Raw genomic sequence first — 15,691 nt, 5'->3', positions numbered from 1 at the left:
GTACTCTTTTTATGTTATGATAAAAGCTGTGATCATTTACCCCAGAAAGATGCCCAGACGTACCAGATTTTTAAATACAACGTTAAGAGTCTCATGGATAATTAAAACTATTGTTGCCCTTAAGGTAATTCTCGAAGAACCATAGTTGTTAACACAATTTGTTTGTAACACATCCACATCCTTACTTATTAGGCTACTTTTAAATGAATCCTAGAGTAGAATTATTGCCATTTGAAGACCTCTGATTAGTCTTAATATTTTCATTCTAGGGAAAAGTCAAGTTTGTGTCTGAGAATTATACCACTAACTATACTAGCCCATCTTCTGGCTATGATTGCCACGTGGCTGCAAATACTAACAAGGTTTCTCACAAGACGAGTCATTTTCGTGCATTTGAACTGAGTCAGGTATAGTCACCTGGGAATAAATCATTCCAAAGATACATTTCTGAATCTAATGTGTTAAATGTCAGGACTGGGTGGAGTTGAGATAAACTTGGTGCTGATGGAATTCTGTAGTGCTACCCTGATAATCTTCATTTCTCTTCTTTCAGTATTACCTCTATGAACTTGCAGGCAGCACTGTTACTGAGCGGCCCAGGCAGATCTGTCCTTATGTTATTGTAGCTTTTCAGTACAGGGAACCGAAAAGGATGGCCGCATCTGCTCCTAGAAGCGTGTAAGTAATTACACACATGCTATATTTTAGTGGATCTGTTTTGTTTGCTCTTATAAATATACCTTTTCTTTTTCCCTAGATTTGAACTCCGTGAAAATGGTAAGAAATTATTTAATTAGTTCTTTTACGTTTTTTTAAATAAATGTTTGGCTCATAAGTAATTAGTTTTTTTCTTACTCATTTCTTAAAGCTATCACCTCTTTGTGGCAAGGCAAATTAATTATTCAAGGCTGTCTGCTGTGTGATATAACTCTGTGGTCCTCTCATGGTACTGTTCCAACACAACTGTAAGTATTGAGTTTGTGTCCTTTAGTATTAGTCTGGGCTTTTTTCCCCTGTCATTTGAGGTCTTGTTTGTTGGTTCTGGTGTGAAGCAAAGCAGTTGGACTTGGTTTTTGATTATAGTACTTTGGGGCAGATGTATAGAGCACAGGAAACTTAAATTCAGGTCTAAATTCTGAATTGGCTTTGAAATAGTTTTATAATCTTTGACAAGTCACTTTTGAAATTTTAGTGTCTTAATCCATTCATGAGAATATGACCTTGCAGATTGAATTGATACTAGATGTTTGACTCCCCCAAGAAACAAATTGGATTTGCCTAGATGGCAGATGTAGCAGGTCATAGACACTTAGTACTGTTGTTGAGTCTTTATTAAATAGAGTTGAAGGAGCTGATTTTGTAATTTTCTCATGATTTTCCTAGACCACTATTAACTAGAGTAGCTTTTACATATATTTGCATTACAAAGAATTATTTGCTTTTGGTGCATCTTATGAAATCTTTTATTTGGTCTATTCTTAGTTTGCACCCTACACTGTTCAAAGATAGACCTATTTTATTGAAATATAAGCTGAAAACAGGTGTGCTATTAGAATTCATTTTCTTTCTATTGATTGATCTGTTTTAAGAGGGAGGAGTGAGTGGTATTGGAACCCCGAGAATAAAGTAAGAATTCTGTAAGTAGAGGCACCTGGGTAGCTCAGTCTGTTAAGCATCCAACTCTTGGTTTTGGCTCAGGTCATGATCTCAGGGTGGTGAGATCAATCCCTGCATCAGGCTCTGCACTGGGCATGGAGCCTGCTTAAGATTCTCTCTCTCCCTCTTTGCCCCTCCCCCCACTCCCTACTCCCTGTAAATACGTGTGTGAGGGCGTTTTCCCTCTCTCTCAGAAAAAGAATTCTATAAATGAATGGGAGAGACGGGAAAGTTCATTGTCACTGTGGAGTTTAACTAATGAGCGTTGAGAGAAGTCGTTAGATCCATTAAATGGTTAAGTTGGTTAGCATCACCAGCAGTGAGATAAATATCATGTACTTCCTGAAAGCATGCATGGAGAACGACACAGTGGCACTCGTGTGCTATTCCTGCCAATCTAATCAGCAGGAAACATCATACATACCCAGATTGAGGGGCATTCTGCAAAATACATGGTCTGTAGTCTTCAAAAATACCAAGGTCATTCAAGATAAAGACCAGAGGACTGTCCAGATTGAAGGTGACTAAAAAGACATGAACTAAATGCAGTGTGTCATCCTGGATTGGATGCTAAAACAGAACAAAATTTGTTTTCTTTTGTTATAAAGCCCCTTAGTGAGACAGTTTAAATTTGAATAAGGTCTTAGATTAAATAATGGTATTATATCATTATTGTTTTCTTGATTTTGTTAATTGTTCTGTGGTTGCATAAGGATGGCATGGTAAGCAATCCAGTATTGTCAAAAGTTGTCAACTCTTAGCATAATTTTTAGAAAATTCTCATTCCAATATGCATAGTTCTTTCATTCACCTATGTATATTTTGCTTATCTCAAAAATACATGTGCATTCAGAAAATGTGGAGATATTTGTAGACCATGGTGTGTGGGTCATATATTTGAAAATCTGTATTTCTGAATAGACACATTATTTGATTTGGATTCTGTCAATTTAAGGGCTTTTTGTTACGGTATTTTTGTTTGCATTTACATTAGGAAATTATGAAGTTGTAGTTTACATGTTTCTTAAATTGCATGGTGGTGTTTTGTCTTTTAGACCACATGAACTAGATTTTAAGTATGTAATGAAAGTGTCATCTTTGAAAAAAAGACTACCAGAAGCTGCGTTTAGAAAACAGAATTACCTGGAGCAAAAAGGTCTGTTTAGATGTAATGATACACTGCACGCCCTGGGTTCTTCCAGTTATTTCCCATTTATTTCTGTCACACGCACACACGTACACACTCCATTGTGGTTTTGTCCTAAGTGATTCGCAGAATGGCCTTTGGTAAAAGTTGTAGGGTTGCTGTGTGATGTAGTTCCTTGGAGGCTAACTAGAAACTGAAAAGTGGTTTCATCTAAGGTGGCAGAGACCAGCTTTACTATAGGACGCTGAGGGAGTCAAGCAGAGAGATGCTTACAAAGAGTTGGCAACTCATACCTGTACCTTTCAAGGAGAACAGAGGTTTTGTGGTGGTAGTTTTTATTTACTTATGTACTTCTAGCTGAAGAAAAGCAGCAGAAAACACGAGAAGGAAATTTCCTGGTCATTTAGATTAATTCATGGAACACTGATGTTTATATTATTTATATAGTATGTATTTATCTTGATAAATCCTGCAGTAGAGTCCATATTTATGAAAGCATTGTTTTCAAATACTTGATACAGTAACTTTTTATTGAGTTTTATAACAAAGACCATTGAATGTTAAATGTTTAAGAGTATTTCTAGTTCTTCTTTCATCTTTTTAACATATAAAATGAATAATTTAGTTATAAAAAAGTGTTACCACATTTTAAAATAAAAAAGGTTCTGTTTTTCTGATTTTTCTCCACAGTCTGTTGCCAAGATATATGCTTCAGGTTGTATGAGGTGGAACTATCAAACAAACAAGGGGAAAAAATAAATAAACTAACAGAATACATTAAAAATGAGCAATTGGTAAGAATCATCCATTTAAAATATTATTTTTTCCTTGAATTAAGAAATTGAGATCTGATTATTAGTTGGCTGTATCTAGAGTGAATTATTTTAGTTTGCTGAAACGATTTTCATAACCTAGTGTTTATTGACATATTCTTGACTTAATGTTTATTGTCTAATATTTTCATCCCCCTTAGTGTCTCAGTTTACTTTCATGTTGCTGGTCAGTTGATACTCCTGATTTAAAGAATAAGAAGACAATTTTCCCCAAATCCTTTGTTGTTGTTTTATGACTGAAGAATTGAGTTAGATTCCTAGTGTTTCTATATTAATCCAAGGACCACTTGTGAGATATTTCTTTAAAAGTCACCTTTGGAAATAATAAATAAATAAATAAATAAATAAATAAATAAATAAATAAGACCTTTATTGATCCGTGGACACATGAAGGAAAAACCAAATGCTAGTACTCCCACTCTTTCAGTATTGTAGAAAGGTAGACACTGATGAGACGTGTAACAATCCAGAGACTTCTGTACATTTTGTTAACCATTTTGTTAACTCACTGTGCAGAAGTAGATGTTGACTTTCTGTGAGTGAGTCCTAAACATCCTGAAGGAGATGTTTTGAGTGTAGGATGGCAATCTAACACCTGTGAGCCCATTGGTGGCATGCTGCACTGTCCCCATAGTAGATAGCAAGAAATCAGGAAAGGAAAATAGGGATGGTGAAGCTGTGACAGTCTTGGGGCAGTCAGTTAAGATACTTGGAGTTACGTGTGATGGAAACCCAAGCTGGCTTAAACAATAAAAGGATTGAACAGGCTTACATTTCAGTTCTAGATGATAAAGCCAGTTCAGGTACTGTCTGCTTAGGACTCTGTTTCACCTTGCCCTCTCTCATACACTAGTTTTGTCCTGTGTGTGTCCAGAGAGAGAGCCCCTCCTCACCTTTACTTCACTCTCATTAGACCAGTGTATGTCATCTGCATGTCTCTCATCTAGTAACTGACAGGGAATGAGGTGCTCTGATCCGCATAGGCCACCCCAAGCCCACCTTCCCAGACTGGGTGCAGGGTCTGTCCTGTTGAGTCCATGGTAGTGCTCAACAGCACGGAGAGAGGTGGCAGGGCTGCAGTGGATGCTGAGTGAATGTCCATTGAGTATCTGCTAGGGGGTGTGGGCCGTGTCGTTTTGCATAACATAGTCCATTTTATATTTGGAAATTAAAAGGAAAAGAATCCAAAGGTGTTTTCGGAAAATGCATTCATGAAGTGACTGTAAGTGCAAATGATCTCAAAAGTAGCAGAGACCTGGAGCACAGATCACAGATTACGTCAGGTCCTTCCTCCTTCATGTTTGTGTTTTTTCTTCTTTTATTTTGAAGTTTTTATGTTAATTTAAGTTGGTTAACAGACAGTATAATATTAGTCTCAGGTGTACGATACAGTGAGTCAGCATTTCCATATACACCCCCCAACCCCACCCCCCGCGAGGGTCCTTACAGCAAGTGCTTCCCTTCATCCCCATCACCTGTTTCTCACCCCCCCTTCCCCGTGACCAGCAGTGCATTCTCTAGAGTGAAGAATCTGTTTTTTCATTTTGTCTCTTTTTCCCCTTTGTGTGTTTTGTTTTTTAAATTCCACATGTGAGTGAAATCATAGGTATTTGTTGTTCTCTGACTGACTTCACTTAGCATAATACTCTGTGGTTCCCATGCTTTTTTTCTTGCCTCGTCACAGTACTTTACATAGACATCTCGCCACCGAGACATTCAATTCCTTGAGGGCAGTTACTGTATCTTAAGCATCTGATGTACAGAGGAAAAGCAATAAATGTTCCTTGAATAAAGTGTATGTGGACTTGTACCTACAACACTGACCTTTGAGAACAGTAGAGTTCTCTTTTTTAACAGGTTGTTAAGGACATAGATGGCTGTATTTTTCTGTGTGTAAATCAAAGAGTCTAGTAGATATGTAAAGGATTGTAAGATTTCTCCCCACAAAGGTTAAAATAGGAACTTCAGCCCTTTCATTTCATAATCTGAGAGACCAATAAGATACATATTTGTTTTATTTGCATGTTTCTTATAAGATCAAAATGTTTGGTTTTCAGTAGGTAGGTAGGTTTTACTTTTCATCTATATTACAAAACGAAAACACAGAACAATATGGAGGCTAATTGTTGTCACTTAAGCTTTTTACAGCAGTAAAAAATTAAGACAGAACTATACATGCAGCTAACTAGATACCAAAGCTATGGATATATTTAACACTGGTATATTTATTCAGTAATTCTTTCGTCAGTCCTTACTGTGTGCCAGAGCACAGATAAGACTGTTGTAAGGAAAAAAAAAAGACTGTTGTAAGATTGGACGAAACAAAAGCAGAAACTGTCAGGTGCCCAAGGGCTGTCAGAGCAGTGTAGAGTGATGGATCCTGGGGGTGTAATCATCCAAAGTCTTTTCTTCATACTTGAATTGTTACTGAATAATTTATTGATTCTCTATATTTGTAGGCTTATGACCTCTCAATCTTTGAAATAGAATGTTTTCTCGCTTTATAAAATGGTGTATTTTGTTTAGGTTTCTATTTTAACTGAAAAATTACTGTCTGAACATTGGATATTTTCTGTAATGAATTCATAAGCTTTTGAAATGGTGACCAGTGGAAAAGCTGTTATCTTTATGATTTACAGTAACAGCTTTTAGAGAACGTCCCCAGCTATCTGGAGAAAAATTCCCAGAATTACTGGAAAGATGAAAATTTCAGGATTTTTTTTTTCCTTGTGCTCAAGATTCCACTGAAGCCTATGGTAGAGAGAAATGAGAGGAAGAATTTATTTTCGTTTGTATCTTGTGCTGCCACTGGACCTAATTATGTTATTTTCTATTAGTTTCTTCTCTTAGGTTGCTGAAGGATTATTTTATTGGATGGCATCTTACATTTTTTGTATAAACATTAGCTCATGATGCTAATCCCAGGTCTAAGTCACCTTGAATTTGTAGTGGCTGAATGGTGACAGATTGGCTGCGTAGGCAGCAGTATGAATTGTCCAGCATCTCAGTGAAAAACTAAAATGTCTTTTCTAACTGATTTGTTATATAGTTGAACACTATCCTGAAACTAATCTTGATGTTCTGGTTCTTATACGTGGGCCACATGGGGCCAAGATCATTTGAACACTAAGGAACTTGCAGTTTCTGGTACTGGGAACAAAATTCTCCTGATTCTCACAAACATTTCAAGAATTGTTTTATGTTTATACTTTTCATGAGCTCACAGTCCACTGCAGAGTGTGGTAGAGGGAGGAGAGAGGGACTGGATCTTTCATTCACTTTTTTTTTTTTTTCTTTTTAATGTTTAAGGCAATCATCAAATGCTTAGAAGATCGGGGGTTTTTCATCTTATTTACATCATCAGCCTTAATATCAGGAACAAGTAAGGAGAACTTTTTTGAAAAACCATTTTTAAGTATGTTTACTTTTGTTTTATATGATCACTTTTCTTACAATTTTTATTCTGTGTAGATTTTGAAGCTGAGCAGACAGGTCTACATGGGTTACATTTATTCCATCCGTCCCTTCTAGCAGGTAAGGACACAGTGATGGCTGGTTCATGGAGTCTGGGGATGTTTTTCAGCCTTCATCTTGGCGCTGGTAACATTTTTTGCTCTGAAATCACTCTTTCTTTAGCCTCCCTGGGTGATCCCTTTATCTCTTTTGCAGGCCTAGCCTTTCCTCTGAGCTTCACATACAGCTATTCAGATAATTTTGACATTTTCCCTTAGATATCTCAGGTGTTCCTCAAATTCACACCCCAAACAGAACTCCTGTGCTAGGGAACAGCTGTGGCTGGGACATGGTCATCTCCATGTGCCCGGCAGTCAGGACTTGGGGCCTTCCCAGACTCGGCTCCCTCTGTCTCAACAGCTCGTCTCTTTCCCCTTCGTCAGCTAAAGTTGACCCCTGTGAGACCAATGATTGGCTTATGGGGGCAAAAAAGATATTACTCTTACAGGATATAAATAGATACACAGTGTATCTGCGGTATTAAAATTTCAGAGGGAGATCAGGAGACAGAGTCTAAAAAGGCTCTGAGGTGGGGGGAAGATAAGAATTAAAATCAGGGAAGCATCCCTTGAGTCTGTTATTCCTGTCTATCCAGTGTCAGCTTAATATCAGCTGTTGCTCCCTCCACTCTCCTCTCGGTGGGACCTCCAGGCTTATCAGCAGTATCATTTCAGTATTTCTTTGTATAATTATTTAATACCTGCCTTTCTTGTATCCTACTGTATTCCTATCCCCTACTGGTACCAGACAACTGAATAACAAATGTCGAAGGCCCGGCTGATTCAGTCAGAGGACCATGCAACTCTTGATCTCAGGGTCGTGAGTTCAAGCCCTGTGTTGGGTTTAGTAGAAAGTACTGGGAAAAAAAAAGAAGAAGAAGAAGAAGAACATGTTTGTGGAACAAATAAATGAAAGTATAGGAGTCACTGTTTTTTGTCCTATGAGGATGTTTCCCTCAGATTTTATAATCACACTGTCTTTAAACTTAAAATTGTAGGACAGCTGGATGGCTCAGTCGGTGAAGCATCTGCCTTCAGCTCAGGTCATGATCCTAGTGTCCTGGGATCAAGTTCCATATCAGGCTCCCTGCTTATCGGGGAGTCTGCATCTCCCCTCTCCCCACCCCCACACATGCTCGCGCGTGCGCGCGCTCTCTCTCTCTGTCTCAAATAAGTAAGTAAGTAAATAAATAAATAAATAAATAGATAGATAGATAGATAGATAGATAAAATCTTTAAAAAATAAAAATTAAACCCCATAAAACGGCATATAGCATTTATTAAGCTACAACCAATACAAAAATGTTTTTAAAGTTGATTTTTAAACATTGTATTCAGTTACTCAAAGCAGAGAACTGTGCTGTCTTGGGCATCACTTTGAATGAAGCAAGACATTTGAAGTTATAAGAACATGATGGCAGTAGCTATGTGTACTTCTCAAGCATTTGTTGTATTTCTCAAGCCATGTGTGGTCGATTTAGCGGCCCCCAAGGCAGGTCTGCATGTGAGGACCACCTCAGAGGTGATGGGCTGAAACCTGAATTTGTCCACCGTCAGTTAAGCTGACTCCTTAGCTGCCTTCCAGCCCTGATCCCATATCGCCTCTCCTCATCTGTGAGACCTTGGACTGCATCCTTATTTTTAAATGTACTTCCAGCCAGCTGAGCAACACCGGTGCCCACACCACACACCATGGCACAGCACAGGCTAGTAGTGCAGCGTTACACTACTGTGTTCACATCCTCCTCTGGGGCCTTGAGACATTGTCTACTTGGGCACAATCAGAGGCTCAGAACTATGGGTACCTTAAATGCACGCTTTGCTTAAGCAGACTTTGAAAGTTCCTTTTCATAGATTATATAACAGTTTATTACAAATCATTCTGTTTCCACCTTTCCACATTCTTGAAATTATGAAGTTGTCTAGAAAAATACTTCTTGATTGTGAACTGTTGGTGCTATATAAGAACTTTTTAATATTTTTCCTTCACTTGTTACTTTTTAAATGATGACCTGCTCAAAGAAGGGAATTTTTATTTTAATGTCTAGCCACATTTTCCTGTTTATCCATATTTGCTATTCCTTTCCTTTTCCTGATACCTGCTCAAGGGCAAGAATATTCAGCTAGGACTGACTTGGCGTTTTTTGTTTTTTGTTTTTTTGTTGTTGTCGTTCTTTTAGATTTATGTATTCATGAGAGACAGAGAGAGGCAGAGACACAGGCAGAGAGAGAAGCAGGCTCCCTGCGGGGAGCCCACTCCCGGACTCCAGGATCATGCCCTGGGCCAAAGGCAGATGCTCAACTGCTGGGCCACCCAGGCTTCCCTGACTTGGCGTTTCTTAATTTTGCAGTTACTTTTTCTTTAAAAAGTGCTGTGACTCAGTTCAGTTCAGTAGACACCAGAGGCCTTTGTCATTCGTGGGTTTTTTTTCCTCTAAGAGTTACTGATGTCTTATATTTTCTAGAACTTTATTACCCACTTCTCAGTAACCTGACCTTTTCTCTTTTTTTACCTCTTACTATTTTCCTTTAGATTATTGTTTTGCTGAAAAATTTGCATTTCAGTCAGAGAGAGCCAAGGAGAGAGAGCAGAACACAAGATTAGTCAGTTTAGTTACTTTTAAAAAAATGTTTATTTCCTTTTAATACCAATAGTTAGTTACAATGAGATTTGAAGGTTACTTAAAGGTTCTACTTTCTGTAGGTCAGCTAGTTTGCATTGTAACTTCTTTAAAAGAATTTGAAGTTAAATAAGACCTATTTCTAAAGCAGGAAATGAGCTTTGAAAAGTATGCTTGAAAGCAAATCTGCAATGACACCTGAGCTCATGCTAGGCTCCTGGTCAGATGAGGTGGAGCTGGAGGCAGGTCTGCCTTCCTCCTTCTAACCTAGTGATTGCATTTGAATTACCCTTTTTTGGAGGGGGGAGGGTGTTGCGGGGGCTAGGGGGGGAATGTTACGTGAATACAGAGAGATACATATATTCATTATATGTACCCACAAGTCTTCTATTAATGGCTATTTAGATTCCGATTCAAAACACTACCATATTTAACCATCCCATAACTTTGTAATCTGAAACATTTTCTTCCTGAATGTTTTTGTAAAATTAAAAAAGAGAGAGACAAAACATGAGGTTTGAATGTATGTATATATGTTTTAGGGCTGAAAGAATCGAAAGTTGACAACATCTCATCGAAGGTGACACCTATTTTACCTGCCCTTAATTGTGCCCTACTAGAAGCAAAGAAGTCATTTACTGAGGAAGGAGTCTGTCCAAACATGTTAGTCAAGCACAATTTGCAGGAACTGTTCAAGGTGGACAAAGGCCCTTCGTTGACTGCTGCTTCCCAAAATGGAATTCAGGAGACTGCCTTCTTGGGCCAACTATCCAATGGCTTTGACTTGGTTCCTCCAGCGGAAAAGTGCCCTTCACAGTCTTTAACTCAGTTGAAGTCTTATTTTTCAGATCCTAGTGGGTACGTTTTGGAAGTGTCTGCTGCATTAGATTTCTTGGCAGAGTGTCCTCAGTCTCCTTGTGTCTCAGATGGAATCTGTGATGCAGGATTTTCCTTAGTTATGACTCCAGATCCTGAATTTCTTGACTCTGAGGTAGAAGTAAGAAAGGAAACTGAAACCAAAAAGAATCCTGAAGAAATGGTTAAAGTAAGTCAAGGAGCAGTGGTTCTATTAAGCCCGGCATCAAATTTGAGAGTTCAGCCCAAGAGAAAGTCGAGTGTGCCACCTGCCGTGCAGAGTAAAAGGGTGAACTTATGCTGCCCCTTCCCCAAAAGAACTCCTGGCGGAGCAAGCAAGGGTTCAGACTCTCCAACAACTCCCAAATTAGTTAAAGGACCATTCCCTCAGAAAAGAAAAAGAGGTAAGTAGAATTTCTGTGGATTGTTAAATGAGCAGTTAGAAGTAGCTGTGGTTTCTGACACGGTTCCTGTTTGATTGTTGTACCCCAAGCTGGGCAGTCTCGGGTAGTTGCTAGAAACACCAACATTTCTCTCCAGGTAATTTATCTGCATGCTAAAGTTTGAGAAGCACCAATCTAGAGGACAGATGAAAATCCAGAAATAGGAAAAACTGTAAGATACCTCCAAAGCCCTCATCAAGGGCTCATATTTCATCTATAAAGTGGTTCCAACCATCACTCACTTGTTTATACTCCATTCTAAGCATTGGGGATTCAGTTTCCTTGGACGAGTAAGGGTGGAAGAAGAGGGTCTTCTAAAACCAGGGTCACCAATGGCAGCAGGAAGTGATAAATAGTCTGAACATGTATGAAGAGGGACTTAAATGCCTGGACTCCCCAAACCTCAAGCAGTCTGGGGCAAAATTTCCCATCTGTCGCGTGTATCAGTTTTAAAAATAGTCACCTAGATCCCACCATAGACCTATTGAGACAGTGACCAGTGGCCTAGAGACCTATATATTGAAACAGCTTCACAAATGGCTCTGTCGCCCCTGAAAATTTAATGAGAATCAGACTCTGGAGCTGTTCAGTATATAGTCAGATGCACTGTGGTGAATACAGCATAGTAGAACAATTTTGGCTTAGAGTCATCTTACCTATGTGCAGTGTGCTTTGCTTTAAAGTGGGGAACCATGTGCTCCGTGACACCTTAGAGAAGGGGTTAGTGAACTGTGGCCAGAGGCCTCCTCAAGCATTTACCTGTTGTCTCTGGCTACTCCACACTTTGCTGTCACAGGTGAGCAGCTGTGACTGAGACCATATGGACCAGCAGCCCTTCACAGAAGAGGTGTGCTAACCCTAATGTTGGTGCTTAAAGAGGAAAACATAAGGGATATGCAGGTCTTCAGGATTCTAGATAATTAAGGCTTTACCTTGTGACTTAGCAGATAGTTATTTCTGGCTTATGTTTGAGAAATGGAGTGTGTATGAGGACGATGCGAAGTATGGCAGTAGACAGCAGTGAATCAGACCATACAAGTACTTACAGATATGTTCCAGGCCAACCATGTTGAGTTTCTTCTATATATAAACCAGTTTACTATAAGGTATAAAATAAATTATAATTCAACATATATGTTGTCCCTGTTTCTCAAATGTTTTTAATGTCATCCACTATAAGAATTGTTTCATGTTGTATAGTCCACTGCATGCAAATTCATGTGACTGAAACAAAAATTTCAAAAAATATTTACCCTAACTGTGCATACTATAATCTGGTATTTTCTATCCTGTTTCACTTAAGAAAGGATTTTGGTTGCAACCTATTAAACTTATTTTACAGTCCACTAGTGGATTGTGCCTACGAACTTGAGAAACTTGGCATGGAGTGCTGCAGATGGTCCCTGGGGGATCATCTTGTTCCATGTTTCCATTACCCTACCAAGACCTGGGTTGTGTGCAGCCTTCCTGCCTCCCTGTGCCGCTGCCAGGAGCTTCACCTAGGTCTTGTTCCTCTCATCTTAGGTTCTTTCTCTTCTCAATTTAGTCAGCTGTTTCCCCACTTGATTTATATTTTGCCCTTTTTGTGCGAAAAATTTTAGTAAATAGCTGGAGTAATAGAGTAAGAAGTCTTATTATTAAAAACAAAACAGTGTGTTGCTTTATAACTTTAATTGTTTAGTACAGAGGAAAATAATTAGACCCAGGGAAATGTACACATTAAGAGATGCCAGAGCTTTTTTCTTTTTAAACCACTCCTTTCTGAAACTCCCTAAAAATAAAATGAAATTGCTCTCTTTTCTACATTTCACTAACAGTCATCACAATTTCTTAAACTAGTATTGTGTTTCCTGTTCTCAATTAGAAACAGTTGATCCTTGAACAACGTGGGTATCAGGAGTGCCAAGCCCCCATGCAGTGAGAAAATGTCTATAGCTTTTATCTCCCAGACCTACTCATAACCTCCTGTTGACCAGGAGCTTACTGATAGTACAGATCGCTGATTGACACATACTCCGTATGTTTTCCATAATATACACTCTGTTCTTAAAATTATGTAAGGTAGATAAAAGAAAGTGCTACTAAAAAAGTGCTAATCATAAGGGGGTTGGCCCCTGGGTGTGACACAGTTGATTAAGCATCCAATTCCTGATTTCTGCTCTGTTCATGATCTCAGGATCATGAGATGAGCCCTGCTCTGTGGGGAGTCTGCTTAAGATTTTCTCTCTCCTTTCCCTCTGCCCCTCCCCCCACTCTCTTGCTTATGTGCTCTCAGATAAATAAATAAAATCTTTAAAAAAAAAATCATGGGGGCCCCTGGATGGTGCCATCAGTTAAGCATCTGACTCTTGATTTTGGCTTAGGTCATGATCTCAGTGTCATGGGATTGAGCCCCATTTTGGAGTCTGCTTAAGACTCTCCCTCTCCCTCTGGTCCCTCTCCACTCGAGTGTGCACAACCATGCACTCTCTCTCAAATAAATCTTTAAAAAGAAAATCATAAGTTAATAATACATTGTACTTAGGTTTATTAAAAAGGAATCCATTCAAACCTTGTTGTTCAGGGGTCAACTGTATGTTTTCTCTATGTTGTAATTTTAAAACATTTGTGAATACTCGTGTGATATTTTTATTGACTAAATTTGGGACTTAATTTTTTGGTGAGAACAGCTAAAAAAAGTTTTCAAAGGGAACATTAACTTTTTTTTTAACTCTTGAAAGAGGTGAAACACTTTCTGTTGTGTTAAATTAGCAGGTAGTCATGAGTTTTTTTCCTACGTACTTGCCTCCTAGCTGTTTCCTTCCATGTGAGAAGCAAAGCCATGTACTCTGTAAGAGAGATGAAGCATTGTAAAAGGCTTGTAGGAAGTTAAATCAGGTGAAGGCTTCTTCTGTGGACCTTCCTCTGTCTGCTCCATAAAGACAATTTTTCCAGTCGTGTTAAGACTTGGATATTTAGGACTAGTTAAGCGAAATCTAGAAGATCGCTCTTTATGAATATACAGTCTCTTCTCTGCAGTGCAATTACAGTTTCATCTACATCGCCTTGTGGGGGCTGTTACTTTTCCATAAATCGAATTCTCCATCCCCCAGTGCTGCAAACTACCATCCTCAGCCCTTACCTGCCTCATCAGTCAGGAAAGATTATGGAGAATGTTTTTTTTTTTTTTTTTTTTTTTCTTTAGTTAAGTCATGCCTTGCTTTATAAAATTATTACCCTGACATTTTCTTCTTCACCTGACAGGACTAGTCTGACGCTTAGATCATATTTTTATATTTATATGAGAACTTTTAACTTATGCTTTGTTTAAAAAATATTTTAATGAAATACCCCAAATTTGATATTTTCTTCCCTATTACTAAAGTTACCCCTCTGAAAAGAAGTCAAAGGAAAAACTATTGCTGATAAGTATTTGAGCCCCCTTCCCCTTAAAAAACAGTGTGTTTTCTACATAAGGTGCTGACGTGCTGGCTGCACAGTTTGTACAGACAACCAAATTGGATAGGAAAAACCGAGAAGCTCCCATTTCTAAAGATGCTCCAGTGGCAACGAATGCTAAAAGGGCAAGGAAACAAGAGAAATCTCCAGTCAAAACTGTTCCAAGGGCTAAGCCACCCATGAAGAAATCTCCACAAAAGCAGAGGGTAAATCTAGTAAAAGGCAAACAGAATCTCAGAATCAGAAAGCAGCCACAGCCTGGTAAGAAACACTCTTCCTGTCAACTTACACACTGCAGTGCAGACGAATTGCAATTGCAAGATAATGTGTTGAATTAATCTAAGAATAGCTGAAATTTACCAAGAATTCCTGCTATATCCTTGAGTTCAGAGCTAACCGGACTAAGTAGGTGGGTTTCCTATTGTAAATAAATCCGTAAAGTACAGGTTTGGACCTTCCCAAAATAGACCCTCCTTTTTAGTTTATATACAGCCTGGATGTGAACAGTCCACAAGAGTGTAAGTGTACAGAGGCTTTTTTAGAACTAAATGCACACAGTGGTATTTGGAATATTTTTCTGGGCCACAATCAGTTTAAAAAGTAGAAAGTTGTAAGTTTAATTTGTCCAGTGGGAGTTCTAAAGAGCTTGTTCAAGATGCTCAGTAATCCTGAGCCCTGTGTTTGGTTTTAAAAGGCAGTAGATTAATTTTAAAAGCAGTTTTGCAAAAAGAAAAAGTAAAAAAAAAAAAAAACAGTTTTGCTTGCTTAATGAATAATAAAGTTTAGTTATATGAACAAATGACCAACTGCTCTAGTTCTGTGTTTTCAACTTCTGGACAGAAAGTACCACTCTCACCGCAGACTTCTCCTCCCAGGCTGAGCTCACATCACATCCATGTCCCCTCTCACCTCACCTCTGCATGTGTAGTGCACTTCTTCCAATCTGGCAGGGTCTAACTTCTACTTCATCTTTGGTATTGAGGCCTGCTGGGTTGTATGTGTGTTGTTTTTCTTGTTTTAACAAAGACTTCATGTCTCACACCTTTGTATTCCTATCAGTTTTCTGTCTAATCTCCCTGGTTCTACTCTTTCCCTCATCTATTTTTAGGCTTTTAAAAAACCTCACAGTGGGAATTCAAAAAATTCTGTTTTGTTGGGGTGATGGTGTTATGGTAAATGTGGGCTT

General features: G+C 38.6%; 1 protein-coding gene across 7 annotated transcripts in view; it reads left to right on the top strand.

The window, feature by feature from the left end:
* Nucleotides 1-15,691, top strand: part of TASOR2 (transcription activation suppressor family member 2) — a 74,076-nt gene that overhangs the window by 34,218 nt on the left and 24,167 nt on the right. For 3 of the 7 annotated variants that reach the window (XM_072825921.1, XM_072825916.1, XM_072825918.1), the window contains 10 exons: nt 270-407; nt 554-678; nt 758-777; nt 869-965; nt 2,712-2,812; nt 3,494-3,597; nt 6,946-7,018; nt 7,108-7,170; nt 10,312-11,028; nt 14,524-14,766. In XM_072825921.1, coding sequence (XP_072682022.1) covers nt 653-678; nt 758-777; nt 869-965; nt 2,712-2,812; nt 3,494-3,597; nt 6,946-7,018; nt 7,108-7,170; nt 10,312-11,028; nt 14,524-14,766 — 1,444 coding nt within the window. In that variant the 5' untranslated portion in view covers nt 270-407; nt 554-652. The remainder of the gene's footprint in view (nt 1-269; nt 408-553; nt 679-757; nt 778-868; nt 966-2,711; nt 2,813-3,493; nt 3,598-6,945; nt 7,019-7,107; nt 7,171-10,311; nt 11,029-14,523; nt 14,767-15,691) is intronic. The other 4 variants (XM_072825922.1, XM_072825917.1, XM_072825923.1 and 1 more) reach the window with 2 other exon arrangements.

This window comes from Canis lupus, chromosome 5, assembly GCF_048164855.1.
Source record: "Canis lupus baileyi chromosome 5, mCanLup2.hap1, whole genome shotgun sequence".
Taxonomy (NCBI): Eukaryota; Metazoa; Chordata; class Mammalia; order Carnivora; family Canidae; genus Canis; species Canis lupus.
The sequence above is the reverse complement of the archived record's forward strand: the minus strand, read 5'-3'. Positions and strand labels throughout refer to the sequence as shown.